This window comes from Dama dama, chromosome 21 (assembly GCF_033118175.1).
Source record: "Dama dama isolate Ldn47 chromosome 21, ASM3311817v1, whole genome shotgun sequence".
NCBI classification, from domain to species: domain Eukaryota; kingdom Metazoa; phylum Chordata; class Mammalia; order Artiodactyla; family Cervidae; genus Dama; species Dama dama.
The window spans coordinates 67709323-67723729 of record NC_083701.1 but is presented as its reverse complement, the minus strand read 5'-3'; the positions used below and the strand labels follow the sequence as shown (position 1 = coordinate 67723729).

General features: G+C 35.3%; 1 protein-coding gene across 7 annotated transcripts in view; it reads right to left on the bottom strand.

Moving 5' to 3' along the window:
* The window catches only part of RAD54B (RAD54 homolog B), a 108241-nt gene that overhangs the window by 39879 nt on the left and 53955 nt on the right, over positions 1-14407 (bottom strand). For all 7 annotated transcript variants that reach the window (XM_061123768.1, XM_061123769.1, XM_061123770.1 and 4 more), the window contains 3 exons: positions 8535-8729; positions 4980-5258; positions 610-772 (listed from right to left, as the gene is read on the bottom strand). In XM_061123768.1, the coding sequence (XP_060979751.1) occupies positions 610-772; positions 4980-5258; positions 8535-8729 (637 nt within the window). The remainder of the gene's footprint in view (positions 1-609; positions 773-4979; positions 5259-8534; positions 8730-14407) is intronic.

The following is a 14407-nucleotide window of genomic DNA, read 5'->3' as shown; positions in this document are numbered from 1 at the left end:
ATATGTGTCTTCTACTTCAACTGTATTTTGACTACAATTCTTTAAGAAAACTCAATTTTAAAAGAGGAAGAGGGACTTGTGTGTATATGTGTGTGTGTGTGTGTGTAAGCAGAGGTGAGATAAGAAGATAATTTTTTTGTAAAATCCTCTTAAGTTGTGTGCCCAGTTCCAAGCAAGATGTCTAGCACACAGTATCCTTCAAGAACTACCTGTGGAGATTTCCCTGGTGGTCCACTGTGGCTAAGACTCTGGGTTCCCAATGCAAGGGGCCTGGGTTCAATCCCTGGTCAGAGAACCAGATCCCCCATGCTGCAACTAAGAGTTAGCATGCTGCATTAAAAAAAAAAAAAAGATCCTGCATGCTGCAACAAAGACTAAAAATCCTGCCTGTCTCAACTAAGACCAGGCACAGCCAAATATTTTCCTAAATAAAATGATTTTTTAAAAAAGAACTGTGGAATAAACATATGCATTACCATTTGCCATTCCTATCAACTAAAATATATGCTGCACTCATTGAGACTCATTATATATTAGGCTCGTCCTAGAAAACCATTATGTTACAGGTAAATCAAAGCTCTGATTAGATCAAACAAATTGTTTTCCTACCTCATTCCCATCACACATTCATAAAGGAATATGACCCCTTCTTTCTGATGTGGTCGAAGGTAATATACAAGGTGAGGATCTATCACTACATCCACAACAGGAAAACAGGTCTTATTGAACAGCCACTGGTGATTCTTATCTGGTCGGAGCATAACAAGGGAATCTTCAGAAAAAGGGAAAAGTATAATTATAAATGTATTCCACTCTGTCAGTAATTACATTATCTTGCTCTAATTACTCAGAAGATACAACTGTTTGCCGTCATTTGTGACCAAAAAAAAAAAAAATCCAAAACTTTGAAATTCAAAAAGAAAAAGAAATAAAAACACAATAATTTTTAAATTCAGTAACATCAATGCTAAGCAAAGGCACAAAATTTTAAAAATAAATCTCAAAAAAAAACAAAAAAAACAAAAAAAAAAATAAATCTCATGCCTTATTGATGTAAGATTCATGCAAAGAATGGCAAAGAGTTTTCCAAATTTCATGCACAAAAGTGCTTTGAAACCACTAAAATTCACTATTGTTTCATAAAGAATTCATTAAGCCACAATACTTACTAGTTCAGTATTCAAAGCAAAGAGAACTGTTTCCAACTGAAAGCACAGGTTGGAATTTTGCCAAGATGGCCTTTACTAATGCTCATAGCATCTTATTCTGCAAAGGCTTTCCAAATTTAATATAAAGGCTTCCTTTATTTTCATTCCTATGCCACTAACAATGTCTATTACCCCTATTAAACAGAAGAACTGAGAAAGAATGACAAATTTTCCACTGACTTCACCACCATTATTTGCTTAAAATTAATTACTTCATTCATGAAATATAAAATTCATGAATCTTGACAAAGCAGCATGGAGTAACCATCAAATAACAATGTAATTCTTTAGTAATATGGTAATATAATTTAAAAGATTTATTGAAAATCACTCAAAAAACAAAGCTAAACATAACTAGAAAGCTGGTATCAACTGATAAATCCGAAATCAGATAATAAACTCATCAAAATAATTCTCTGGATATATTTAATGTCTACATCATGGTTAAAAAAAGTAAAATAGATTTTTTAAATATGAAGAAAGAAAAGAACAAAGATGAGAAAAGGAGATTAAAAAACAGTAAGTTCCAGGAGACTAAATATGGGAAATCCCCTGGTGGTCCAGTGGTTAAGACTCAGTGCTTTCACTGCTGAGGACACGGGTTCAAATCCTGGTCCAGGAACAAAAGCTATATGGGGCAACCAAAAAAAAAAAAAAAACGGGGAATTTAATAAATAACCATCAGTGTAGAAATACATAGTCACAGAAATGAGAGTCTGGTCATGTTTACTGCTAGTAATTACCTGGAGGAAGGTTTTCTGTGGATCTTCCCAGGTTTCTGAGCAACCAAAAGAAACTCTCATTTTCGAGGTAAATTCCTGGCAGGTAGGGGACTAGGGAGTGAAAACGGAAAACTCAGCCCCTGAGTTTCCTCCATATCCCAGTAGTAAAGAAGAGTGTATGCCTTGTGCATTTCCAACCAAGAAATGGTCCCATTTTTTTTCTTAAAAAAAAAGAACAAAAAGAGGATCTCCCTGGTGGTCCAGTAGTTAAGAATCCACCTGCCAATGCAGGGGACACAGGTATGGCCCCTGGTCCAGGAAGATCTCACATGCCTCAGAGCAACTGAGCAAACGCTCTGCAAAGACTGAAGCCCGTGCATTTCAGGGCCCAAGTGTAAGGAACAGGAGAAGCCGCTGCAATGAGAAGCCCGCACACCGCACTCGAGCATCCCCTGCTCACTGCAGCTGGAGGAAACCCACAGGCAGCACTGAGGCTCAGTGCAGCTACAAATAAATAAATAAAGCTTTTAAAACATTCGTTAAAAAGGACAAAGGGAATTAAAAAGAAAACAGAGAAAAAGATGATTCACAGCTCAAGCAAGGACCATAGAATCATAAATCATCTAACAAAGCATGAAGCTTTGAGAAAAATAAAACCTAAAGCACCACAGCAATAGGACATCAGTTTAAATCTTTAGATGCCCTTCATGATCATGAAGCATCATTTAATGCTAACAAAATGTCTCTTGCTTTAGTTTTAAGTCTACAACTTAGTACTACCTTTAACAAGATTTAAAAAGAGAGAGGATAATCAAGTATTTACCACTTACAAAAAGGGCTTGCTTACACACACACACACACACACACACACACTCATGTACACATATATACAAATTATCATAATAAAATTTTTCATTCACTCAGTTATCAAATATTTATTGTACACAGTATGTACCAGGCATTCTAAGTCTCTATGGTAGTTGTTAAAACCCACATTTTACATGAGGCAAAACATTTAGTGAAGTAAGTGACCACCTCAACTGATCGAAGAATCAGTAGTTTAGTGGCAAAAGCAGGTCTGTAACTCAGGTCCTTGACTAAGCACAGTGGTCTTTTTGGTTCACCACAGCTCTCTATTATGTAACAGGAAGGCAAAGAGAAAGAAGCATGAAGGACAGAAGGAGGCTTATGAGCCAGTGTGACAGACAAAATATTCAGACAAAGAGAAAAATCAGAAGCAGAAACTCCCACACTCTAAATTTCAATTAAGTCTCAAATGAGCTAGAATAAAGCAAGGAATTTTTAATTTGGGGGTTTTAATCCAAATTATGCCAATACCTACTTTAAGCAAGTCAGTTCATGCTTCTGGTACTCAGTTTCCTCAAATGCAAAGTGAAGGGATTGGTCTAAATTATCTAAAAGGTCCTTTTATTTCAAAAATTCTGTTTCCAAAATGGCAAGAGGGGAAAATAGTTATTTTAATACTTTTTGCAAGCATGCGTGCATTCTAAGTCCCTTCAGTTATGTCCAACTCTTTGTGACCCTATGGACTGTAGCCCGCCAAGTTCCTCTGTCCACGGGATTCTCCAGGCAAGAATACTGAAGTAGGTGGCCATGCCCTCCTCCAGGGGATCTTCCCAACCCAGGGGCTGAACCCTGAGTCTCTTATGTCTCCTGTATTGGCAGGTAGATTCTTTACCACCAGAGCCACTTGGGAAGCCCTTAATACATCTATTTATAGCTATTTTAAGAGTTATTTTTATAATTATTTCAATATTTTTATTTTTACTACCATTATGAGAAAAGCTTACTCTATTCTCCAACTTCCACATAACAAAACAAATTCAATAGGAATAAGTCTTTTCAAACACATGCTGAATTAACTGGATATCCACATGGAAAGCGCTTCCCAGATGGCACAGTGGTAAAGAATCCACCTGCCAATGCAGTAGATGCAAGAGAGGACAATTCGAACCCTAGGTTGGGAAGATCCCCTGGAGAAGGAAATGGCAACCTGCTCCAGTATTCTTGCTTTGACAGTTTCATGGACAGAGGAGCTTGGCGGGCTGCAGTCCATGGGGTCACAAAGAGACAGACACAACTGAGCACACACACTGCCACAGGGAAAGAGATGAACGTCATTAACTCACCCTGTACACAAAATTTTAGGCAAAATGAATCACAGACAATATAATTCAAATTTTATGTCTGTCACATCACCAAATGAGAAGCTTTATAATGAGTTTTACCTCTGGGCCCAATGTATAAAATGTACACAAGAAATACTTGTTGACTGAGCAATCAAATCTTAAAAAGTCATAAACACCAGACCCAGAGGAATCGGGTGGAGAGGGAGGTGGGAGGGGGGATCAGGATGGGGAATACATGTAAATCCATGGCTGATTCATGTCAATGTATGACAAAAACCACTACAATATTGTAAAGTAATTAGCCTCCAACTAATAAAAATAAATGGAAAAAAAAAAAGTCATAAACAGACTAGGTTTTATTTTTGATGCAATTTTTAAATTAAATTCATTAATGTGAAAATTAACTTGATTGGATTGAATTCTCATGAATAAAATTTGAATTCTTTACATGAAATCTCACCTTCTAATATTTTTTTCACCTTTCAATATTTTAATACTCAATTAAGTCACTAATTACTAATACTTGTGATCTTCAAAATGGAAGTTCAAAAATATTCCTAATTTATGAATTTACCAATTTTTCTCCCTACAAAAGATATCAGGTTTTGTTGAAATCATACACATGTATGTGTCTATACATCTATAATTTGCACAATTTTCCTTCAACACATGTATTTTGGTTACCATACTCTTGCAATTGAACATTTACTTATGAAATAATTCTCAAACTATATTATTATTCAGCTTCAACATTATCCCTTATGTCAGATTATATATCTGAAAAATGATACATACTTTTACCTGAAAGTGTTAAAACAAAATTTCAACTTTAAATTCACATACCAAAATATCTTTAGACAGTAAAAACAGAAAACTCAAATTAAGTTTTTAAATCTTACTTGGTGCATATGGGTCATGGCGTGGTTTGCAGTTTTGGAAACTGTTCTGTTTATTTTCCTTTGAACTGAGTTTACAGACACTTTTGAAAGGGTTAGAGAAACACTTCTTGGCAGCTTGAGAACTTAAGACAGCAGAACATCCTCCTCCAAACTGAAAACATCTTCCACTGTTGAAATCATCTGGAGAGATGATACCCATGACTTCTATTTCTTTTCCACCAATCATCATTGTTTGACCCTCTTCAATCTTTTCAAGCTCTTTCAATTTATATCCAGTGCCTTTAAATTGAGAAGGAAAAAATTAATTTAATTTATTGACACCCTAAGATGACTTAATTAGTAAAACCAGAGTCTCTTCTTATAACTGTACGGAATGAAAACTACTTTGAATGCAAACAGCCTCATACATATAATTTATATTATATATAAAAATATATATATATATTATGTATAAAATATATACAAAAATATAATTTACCCTTTTAGTAAAAATACACACATGCAAAAATCAAAAGGAATAAATAATTATATAGTTAAAAAATTAGGTAAGGTTTAGATAGCCAAGGCTTGTTTTTAATTACTTAAAATACAATCTACTGTAGTCATAGTTTTGCCATCTGCTCTATAGCAAATCAAGCGAAGAAGGGTTTTGGTTAAGCTGTATGGTCCCTCCTTTCTTGTGAACAACCTAGACAAATGCCAGGGCAGCTCTATTTCCACTTAGAAACAAGTGGAAATGTGAAGAACTAGCAACAGAAGCAATTTCTAACACAACTAGCACTGTACTCTTCCACCTGCAAAAGCATAGTAAAACTACGTTTGTCATAGAGGCTGCTGATCGCCCAAGTTCTCGCTCTTGAATAAAAAGTAGGATATTTTATAATACCACACTTGTTTGAATTATTATTAATTCAACAGACCATTTATTAGGTGCTGCCATGTCTAAGGTGTTGATGCAATATAAATATGAGTAAGTTATCACAGTCTGCTTAAAATGAACTCATTAATCAGATAGAGGGAGGGAATTTTATACTCCTCCGCTTGGAAACATTAAATGCATGATTTTTGTGCCACTGTGAGGGGCAAGACTGTGTATACCAAAAACTTAAGATCATCATATTTTAGATAACATTACACACCCCTTTTAAACTAGCTGGAAAATTGCTACAATTCCCTATTAACACTGGGCTAATAATTACAATCTCTGACAACTGGGAACTACATAATATACGTTTTTCAATTACTTAGGATAGAGCTCTAAGATGAAGCCAGATAGTTATTTGGCTGGTGTTCCTAAATGCTAAAAGACCCAGCCCTCCATTTCCCAAGCTGTTTCATTCAACAGCAGTCCTGACCTCTCCATATTAATGAAGATAACTGTTTTATCTTCATATTGAATCCAACCCTATTAATCCAATTACCACTAATTACATGAAAATGGGAGATAAGAATAAATTTAATCTTGAGGCATCTTCAAGAGGCTCTGCAACTCCAAAATCTCTTGTTTCACTTTGCTCCCTAGTGATGACTGTCTCAAACATCTCTTCATCTCCAGAAGATTTTCTTTAAACTCTTGAACTTTGTTTCCCACACTTGTTCTTTGCTGGGTATGTGGAATGGAAATCAACTGAATCTGACTATATTATCACAAGCTATTAGCAATTTCAGCATTCCAGCCTTCAGGTTCTTAAGAGTGTTTATTCTTATAGTAATAATATTTAAATGCTGAATATCCAAATTATTTAAAAGAAAAACTGCTTGTATTATAGGTGACAACTTGCAAGCTTAACTCCAGGTTGATATATTTATTACCATTATAATTAAGCAACCAAGTCTTATATTTGGATGCTTTCACTTTGAAAGCCAATAAATTAATTTTTTAAACCAGTGATTTTCAACTCCTGCTGGATATGAGAGTCATCCAGAAACCTAAAATATATGGATGTTCAGTCCCTCTCCCCATCATCCAGACCAAATAATCACAGCCTCAGAGATCAAGGCCTAAGCACTGGCATTTTTTAAAAGCACCAGAGGTGATTCTACTTGTATAGAGGTGATTCTACTTTTTTCCACTACTTGCAACTGAGAGATCATTTTATTATTAATCCAAACTACACATACTCAAAACCATATATACTATAGTTATGGGTAACAGATATTCCAGGGTAATTTTGGTAATTTTTTCCTTGCTAGGGGGCTTTAGAATATAATTTCACTAATTAAGTATAAACAAGTTCTCAAAAAAATTTAGCCTCAATCCTTGGTGGCTCAGATGGTAAGGAATCTGCCTGCAATGCAAGAGACCTGAGTTCAATCCCTGGGTCAGTAAGATCCCCTAGAAAAGAGAATGGCAACCCACTCTAGTATTCTTGCCTGGAGAATTCCATGGACAGAGGAGCCTGGTGGGCTATAGTTCATGGGGCTGCAAAGAGTCAGACACAACTGAGTTACTAACACCTTAACTAACATGGAATGTATATTGCTAATTTTAATTTCTCTAAACACTAGGCATAATATTGGATATATGGTATTTGTTCAATATTTTCATAATAAAAAATTCTATTACAGATAATTCCATTCAGCCTCAACCCTTGCCCCTCTGTCACTGCCCTTCGCATACTACATTCCTGAAACACTGAAGTCGTTTTTTAAATTCACTCTTGCTTATACCTGTACATATGCTATGCCCCTTTCTCATTCCCTACAAAATTACTCATCCCTCACATAGTACCTTAAACAATAACTCCTTTGAAGCTTTCCCTTAGCCTCGTAGGCTGATTTACATGGTCCTTCTATATATGCTCCTATCGTACTCAGCAAACATTCTCATTGAAACAATTATCTTAGTGCTTCCTAATTATCAATTACATTGCCCTGTCCCTACTAAACTACAAACTATAACCCTCTTTGAATGCTTACCCCTAGCATAGTTATTGAAACTACAAACTATGTTATTTTCAACATGTAGAACAGACTTTATAATTATGGGCCACACTCAGAATTGAAGAGTAATTTAAGAGACATGTAAAAAGACCATGATAACTTTACATACTCTGATTCTGTGGGCTAACTTATACAAATAAATCAGGCTGGCAATGTTTTATAATGGAAATAACGGTTACCTCCAATTTAGATGTATTAATCTAAGTTATCTCTAACTATTATCTCCTTGCTATTTTCAAATTTTTATTAGGTATCATTGAAGTTAGATATCATTCTACTCCTAATACCCAGCATTCTGGAAAAAAAGAAAAAAGATGAAAAACACATAAAGAAAAACTGCTTAATCTCAGAAAAATGCCAATATAACTGTATATATCTAGCTAATCATTTTATATTCAAAGAAAATGATACCATAGGATGAGATTCATCTCACTGAGTATATGTAAGACTGTCAGACTTGCTATTACAAGATAAATTTATGTTTATCAGATAATTTATACATGAAAGTCAAGAAAGAACACTTTCATAAAACACAATTACATTTCAATTTTGTAGTCAGATACATATATTAACTTTAGACCAAATCATAAACATCAGGTAATATCACAATACCTCTTCCAATGTCTTTGCCTTCCAAATCCTTTAAGGTAAATGACTTTCCTTTTACAATAAGAACAGCATCACCTTCCCACTTTTTGTGTTTTTTCTTTGAAGCTTTACACCAAACAACACTGAAATATTTAACTAGGCTATCAGGTTTCTCTTCTTGTCCCTTAGACACTGTTATTTCTTTAGGGGCTGAATGAACTAGAATATAAACAAAATAAAAACCAATTATTATAGATGACATTAATATTTAATAAAATCACTCAGCAAAATAAAAGCACAAGTAAACTGGATTGTATTAAGTATTTTTTCATATATATGTTATAAACTGGGAAATTCAAATATCAGCTTCTAGCATTATCACGAGAACAGAATGTAAATTTCTTATCATCATACAAACTTAGTAGAAGTAGAAAAACATAATAATCACTAGTAAGATTTTAAAACTCTAGTAATTAAAAATAAAATTTCAGCATCCATGGAAAAATACCTAAAATCACATGACAAGATATATCACGGAAAAGTAATACAAGATCACAGAGTTCTCTAAAAGAAAAATCTGTAGCTTTTTCAATAAGAACAAAGGTAAAACATTAAAGCAGCAATCAGACTAAAATTTCATCAATATATTCTTGTCTCCTAGCTTAGGGAGCTGTCAGGTTGGGTCACTGATTCTGAGAATTCAGTAGTATATGATCAGGAAATTAAAAGTTCCTTATGAAAGTCTACACTTTTCTTGAAAACATTCCCAGTATCACCTTACGAAAACATATCCAAAGGGTCTAACACAGAAAATTTTTCAGCAACAGGGAAACTGATTTATGGTGACAGAAACCAGAAAGTGGCTGCTGGCTCTGGAGATGGGAAATTGACTGGAAAGGGCCAGGAAAGAAGAACTTGTTCTGGGTGATAGTTGCATAGGTGAATACATTTAACAGAAATCATCGTGGATCATTCAGAGCTATACATTTTATTTCATGTAAAGTACAGAGCTTGAAAAAGACAAAACATAATAAGACAAAGAATAACAGCAGAATAGGCTAAGAGGTATGTATATGATATTCTATATAATGGTAGCTTTTAGTGCTTTGAAGCAAAAACACTCTTATCTATTAACTCTAAGCACACTTGACACTAAAGACAAAATCTCCCCTTATTACTGTCTTATTCTTTCTTTTCCGCTTGGCAGTTAACCATGAGCACTTCCGGGAGAAATACAGAGCATCCTCATACTGAGCCCTAGCTCTTGCTTCTCACCTAACTTGTATACTATATTTTTCAATGACTAGATAAGTTTAGTCCAGCTGAAGAGAGGAAAATCTCATTCCCTCATTATTGAAGAGCTATTCACTGTATCTTTTTCTTTATTTTTTTGTATCTTTTACCAAATACACACTTGACCTCCAAAGCTATCAAAACAACAGAATTTACAAAACAAAAGCCAAATTATTACTTTTTCTTTTAAAATACACCCACCTACTTAAATAGGAAAAGAAAAAGGCCTGAAACTAGGAATAAAAAAAGAATCCCCATTTTCACCACTTCTAATCAGTGTTGTCCTGGAAAGTCTTAGTCAATGCAATAAGGCAATATTAACAAAAAGTATAAAGATCAGAAAGGAAGAGAAGTAGTAAAACTGTACCTATGTGCATATGATAAAACTGTCTACATAGAAATCCACAGGGAACCTAAAAACAAAGGACTGAGAACTAATAACTTATTCCATCTAATTTCAAAGTTAAGTATCATGTAACAAAAATGAAGATATTTTGGTATTTTAGAAAAAGACACAACGATCAATGCAATGTAACAGTGGCCACTGTGTATGGCCACTATTTTTCAACAAAGTTGGCAGAACAAATTTATTTTCAACTAATTATCAACAAAGTTGACAAAACAAATTCAATGGGAATAAGCCTTTTCAAACAAATGCTGAGTTAACTGGACAGTCACAGAGAAAAAAGATGAACATCAACCATTAACTCACCCTGTACATAAAATTTAACAAAAAATGAATCATAGACTTAAATGTAAAATTTTACTACAAACTTTTACAAGAAAATGTAGTAGAAGATATCTGTAATCTTGAAGTAGGCAAAGGTTTCTTAGACTACAAATGTATAAAACATTAAAAATAAAATATATATTTAATTTTATCAAAATTTTTAAAGGATGCCATTAAGAAAACAAAGTCAAACAAATCGATAGAAAATGGGCAAAAAAACATGAACAGATAATTCAGGAAAGTCAGTAAGTCAGCAAAAGTCAGTAAGTACAGAAAAAGATGTTTAATATCATTAACCATTTGAGAAATGCAAATAAAAAACATAATATACACTTCACATCTACTAAGATGATTAGTCTCAAATGGATAAAAGCAAGTATGGTGCAGATGCAAAGAAACTGGAATCCACACTCACTACTGGTGGGATGTAAAATAGTCCAGCCACTTTAAAAAACAGTTTCACAATTCTTCAAAAGATTACAGTCACCATATGATCCAGCAATTCCACTCCTAGGTATATGCTCAAGACAGAGAAAAACATGTCCACACAAAAAAACTTGCACATGAATGTTTATAGCAGTATTATTCATAATAGCCCAAAGGTAGAAACAAAACAAATGTCCATTCAATGAACAAATGAATAAACAAATTGTGGTACATCACATTATTATCAGTGATATTATTCATAATATTATTCAGCCATTAAAGGAATAAAACACTGATACATGCTACCGCACATACAAACCTTAACAACATTATGTTAAGTAAGAGAAGCCAATCACAAAAGACTACACATTACATGATCATGATTCCATTTATATGAAATGTCCAGAACAGGAAAGTCTATAGAGACAGAAAGTAGTTTAATGGTCACTTAGGGCTAGGAGATGAGGGTGAGACTAGGGGCAGGAGGTATGGGGGTTGAAAGTTAGAGAGCACAGGATTTCTTTTTGAAGTACTGAAAACATCTTAAAACTATGGTGATAGCTGCACATAACTGTACATACACTACTAAAAAATCAGGAATTATATACTTTATATGAGTGAATTATGTTGCTCTTGTTCAGTCACTCAGTCATGCCTGACTCTTTGCGACCCCATGAACTGCAGCACGCCAGGCCTCCCTGTCATATAATGAGTGAATTACATGGAATGTGAATTATAACTCAATAAAGTTGTTTGAAAACATGAGATAACACCACACACTAACTTGATTAAAAATTTCAAAACTGACTATCTTAAGTGTTATCAAAATGTAAAGTCAATTATAACTGAAATAACAAGTATAGAGCGCCTAGAAATATCACACACTACTGGAAGGAATAGTACTATATACAATAGTACAGTAACTTTGGAAAACAGTATGATAGACTCCTAAAAATTTAAACATAGACCTACTATAACCAGCCATTTCACTGGAAAATATTTACTAAAGAGAGAAGAAAACACATGTCCAAAAACCAAACAAACAAACAAAAAATGTCTACAGCTTCAAGCCAGGTAAACCAGTCTCCTACAAGTCTGAAAAACCACTGTCACTACTAGAATTCAGATAATTCATTTGTGCAGCATTGGCATTCATGGATTTACAAAGTGAATTTTGAGTGCTCGCTTCGGCAGCACATACACAAAGTGAATTTTGACTATCTGAAGCCATCAAGGTTTTTTCCTAAGAAAACAAATGATTGACCCATAATGCTTGGCCCAACAACTTTTTATCCCCGAAAGGATTCTAGCTGCTGTAATCCCAAACCCAACAGTCAAGGACAGAAAGGACTAAAGGGCGGTGGCTCCAGGTTCCTGGCCTTCCGATCAAAGGGAGGGTGTTCAAACAAAGAGTGATTTCATATACTTCTTTGAGGGAAAATATGCTTCTAATACAGAAAATATGGTGTAGTTTTTTATTCTCCTCTTTTCATATATTATTTTGAATACATTTCCCATATCATTAAACAGTAAAATGATGCTTAATATCTGCATAACGTATTACCAATGATATTCCTACAAAGACAGGATCCACTTCACTACTATATTTAATATCATCTCACCAATTTTTAAAGTATTTATTTTTTATTGTTAACAATTATCATGCAGCAAAATCAACATTTTCTCTTAGTGCACAGTTTTATGAATGTTAACACAGGTATAAATTGACTTACCACTACCACAGTCAGGATGGGGTCTTGATCCCTGTCTCCTGTACAATGTCATAAACCTCTGCCCATAGTTCATCAGGCACTCTATCAGATCTAGTATCGATTTCTCACTTCCACTGTATAGTCGTAAGGGATTTGATTTAGGTCATACCTGAATGGTCTAGTGGTTTTCCCTACTTTCTTCAATTTAAGTCTGAAGTTGGCAATAAGGAGTTCATGATCTGAGCCACAGTCAGCTCCCGGTCTTGTTTTTTCTGACTGTATAGAGCTTCTCCATCTTTGGCTGCAAAGAATATAATCAGTCTGATTTCGGTGTTGACCATCTGGTGATGTCCATGTGTAGAGTCTTCTCTTGTGTTGTTGGAAGAGAGTGTTTGCTATGACCAGTGCGTTCTCTTGGCAAAACTCTATTAGCCTTTGCCCTGCTTCATTCTCTACTTCAAGGCCAAATGTGCCTGTTACTCCAGGTGTTTCTTGACTTCCTACTTTTGCATTCCAGTCCCCTATAATGAAAAGGACATCTTTTTGGGTGTTAGTTCTAAAAGGTCTTGTAGGTCTTCACAGAACCATTCAACTTCAGCTTCTTCAGCATTATTGGTTGGGGCATAGGCTTGGATTTACATGATATTGAATGGTTTGCCCTGGAAACAAACAGAGATCATTCTGTTGTTTTTGAGATTGCATCCAAGTACTGCATTTCAGACTCTTGTTGACCATGATGGCTACTCCATTTCTTCTAAGGGATTCCTGCCCACAGTAGTAGATGTAATGGTCATCTGAGTTAAATTCACCCATTCCAGTCCATTTTAGTTCGCTGATTCCTAGAATGTCGACATTCACTCTTGTCATCTCCTGTTTGACCACTTCCAATTTGCATTGATTCATAGACCTAACATTCCAGGTTCTTATGCAATATTGCTCTTTACAGCATCGAAACTTGCTTCTATCACCAGTCACATCCACAACTGGGTATTGTTTTTGCTTTGGCTCCATCCCTTCATTCTTTCTGGAGTTATTTCTCCACTGATCTCCAGTAGCATATTGGGCAACTACCGACATGGGGAGTTCCTCTTTCAGTATCCTATCATTTTGCTTTTTCCTACTTCCAAAATCACTGCAGATGGTGATTGCAGCCATGAAATTAAAAGACACTTACTCTTGGAAGGAAAGTTATGACCAACCTAGACAGCATATGAAAAAGCAGAGAAATAACTTTGCCAACAAAGGTCAGTCTAGTCAAAGCTGTGGTTTTTCCAGTGGTCACGTATGGATGTGAGAGTTGGACTATAAAGAAAGCTGAGCGCTGAAGAACTGATGCTTTTGAACTGTGGTGTTGGAGAAGACTCTTGAGAGTCCCTGGGACTGCAAGGAGATCCAACCAGTCCATCCTAAAGGAGATCAGTCCTGGGTGTTCAATGGAAGGACTCATGCTGAAGCTGAAACTCCAGTACTTTGACCACCTCATGCAAAGAGTTGACTCATTGGAAAAGACCCTGATGCTGGGAGGAATTGGGGGCAGGCGGAGAAGGGGACGACAGAGGATGAGATGACTGGATGGCATCACTGACTCAATGGACATGAGTTTGAGTAAACTCCGGGAGTTGGTGATGGACAGGGAGGCCTGGCATGCTGCGATTCATGGGGTCGCAAAGAGTCGGACACAACTGAGCGACTGAACTGAACAGTCAGGATGAGTTCCATCACTCCAGAAGACTACC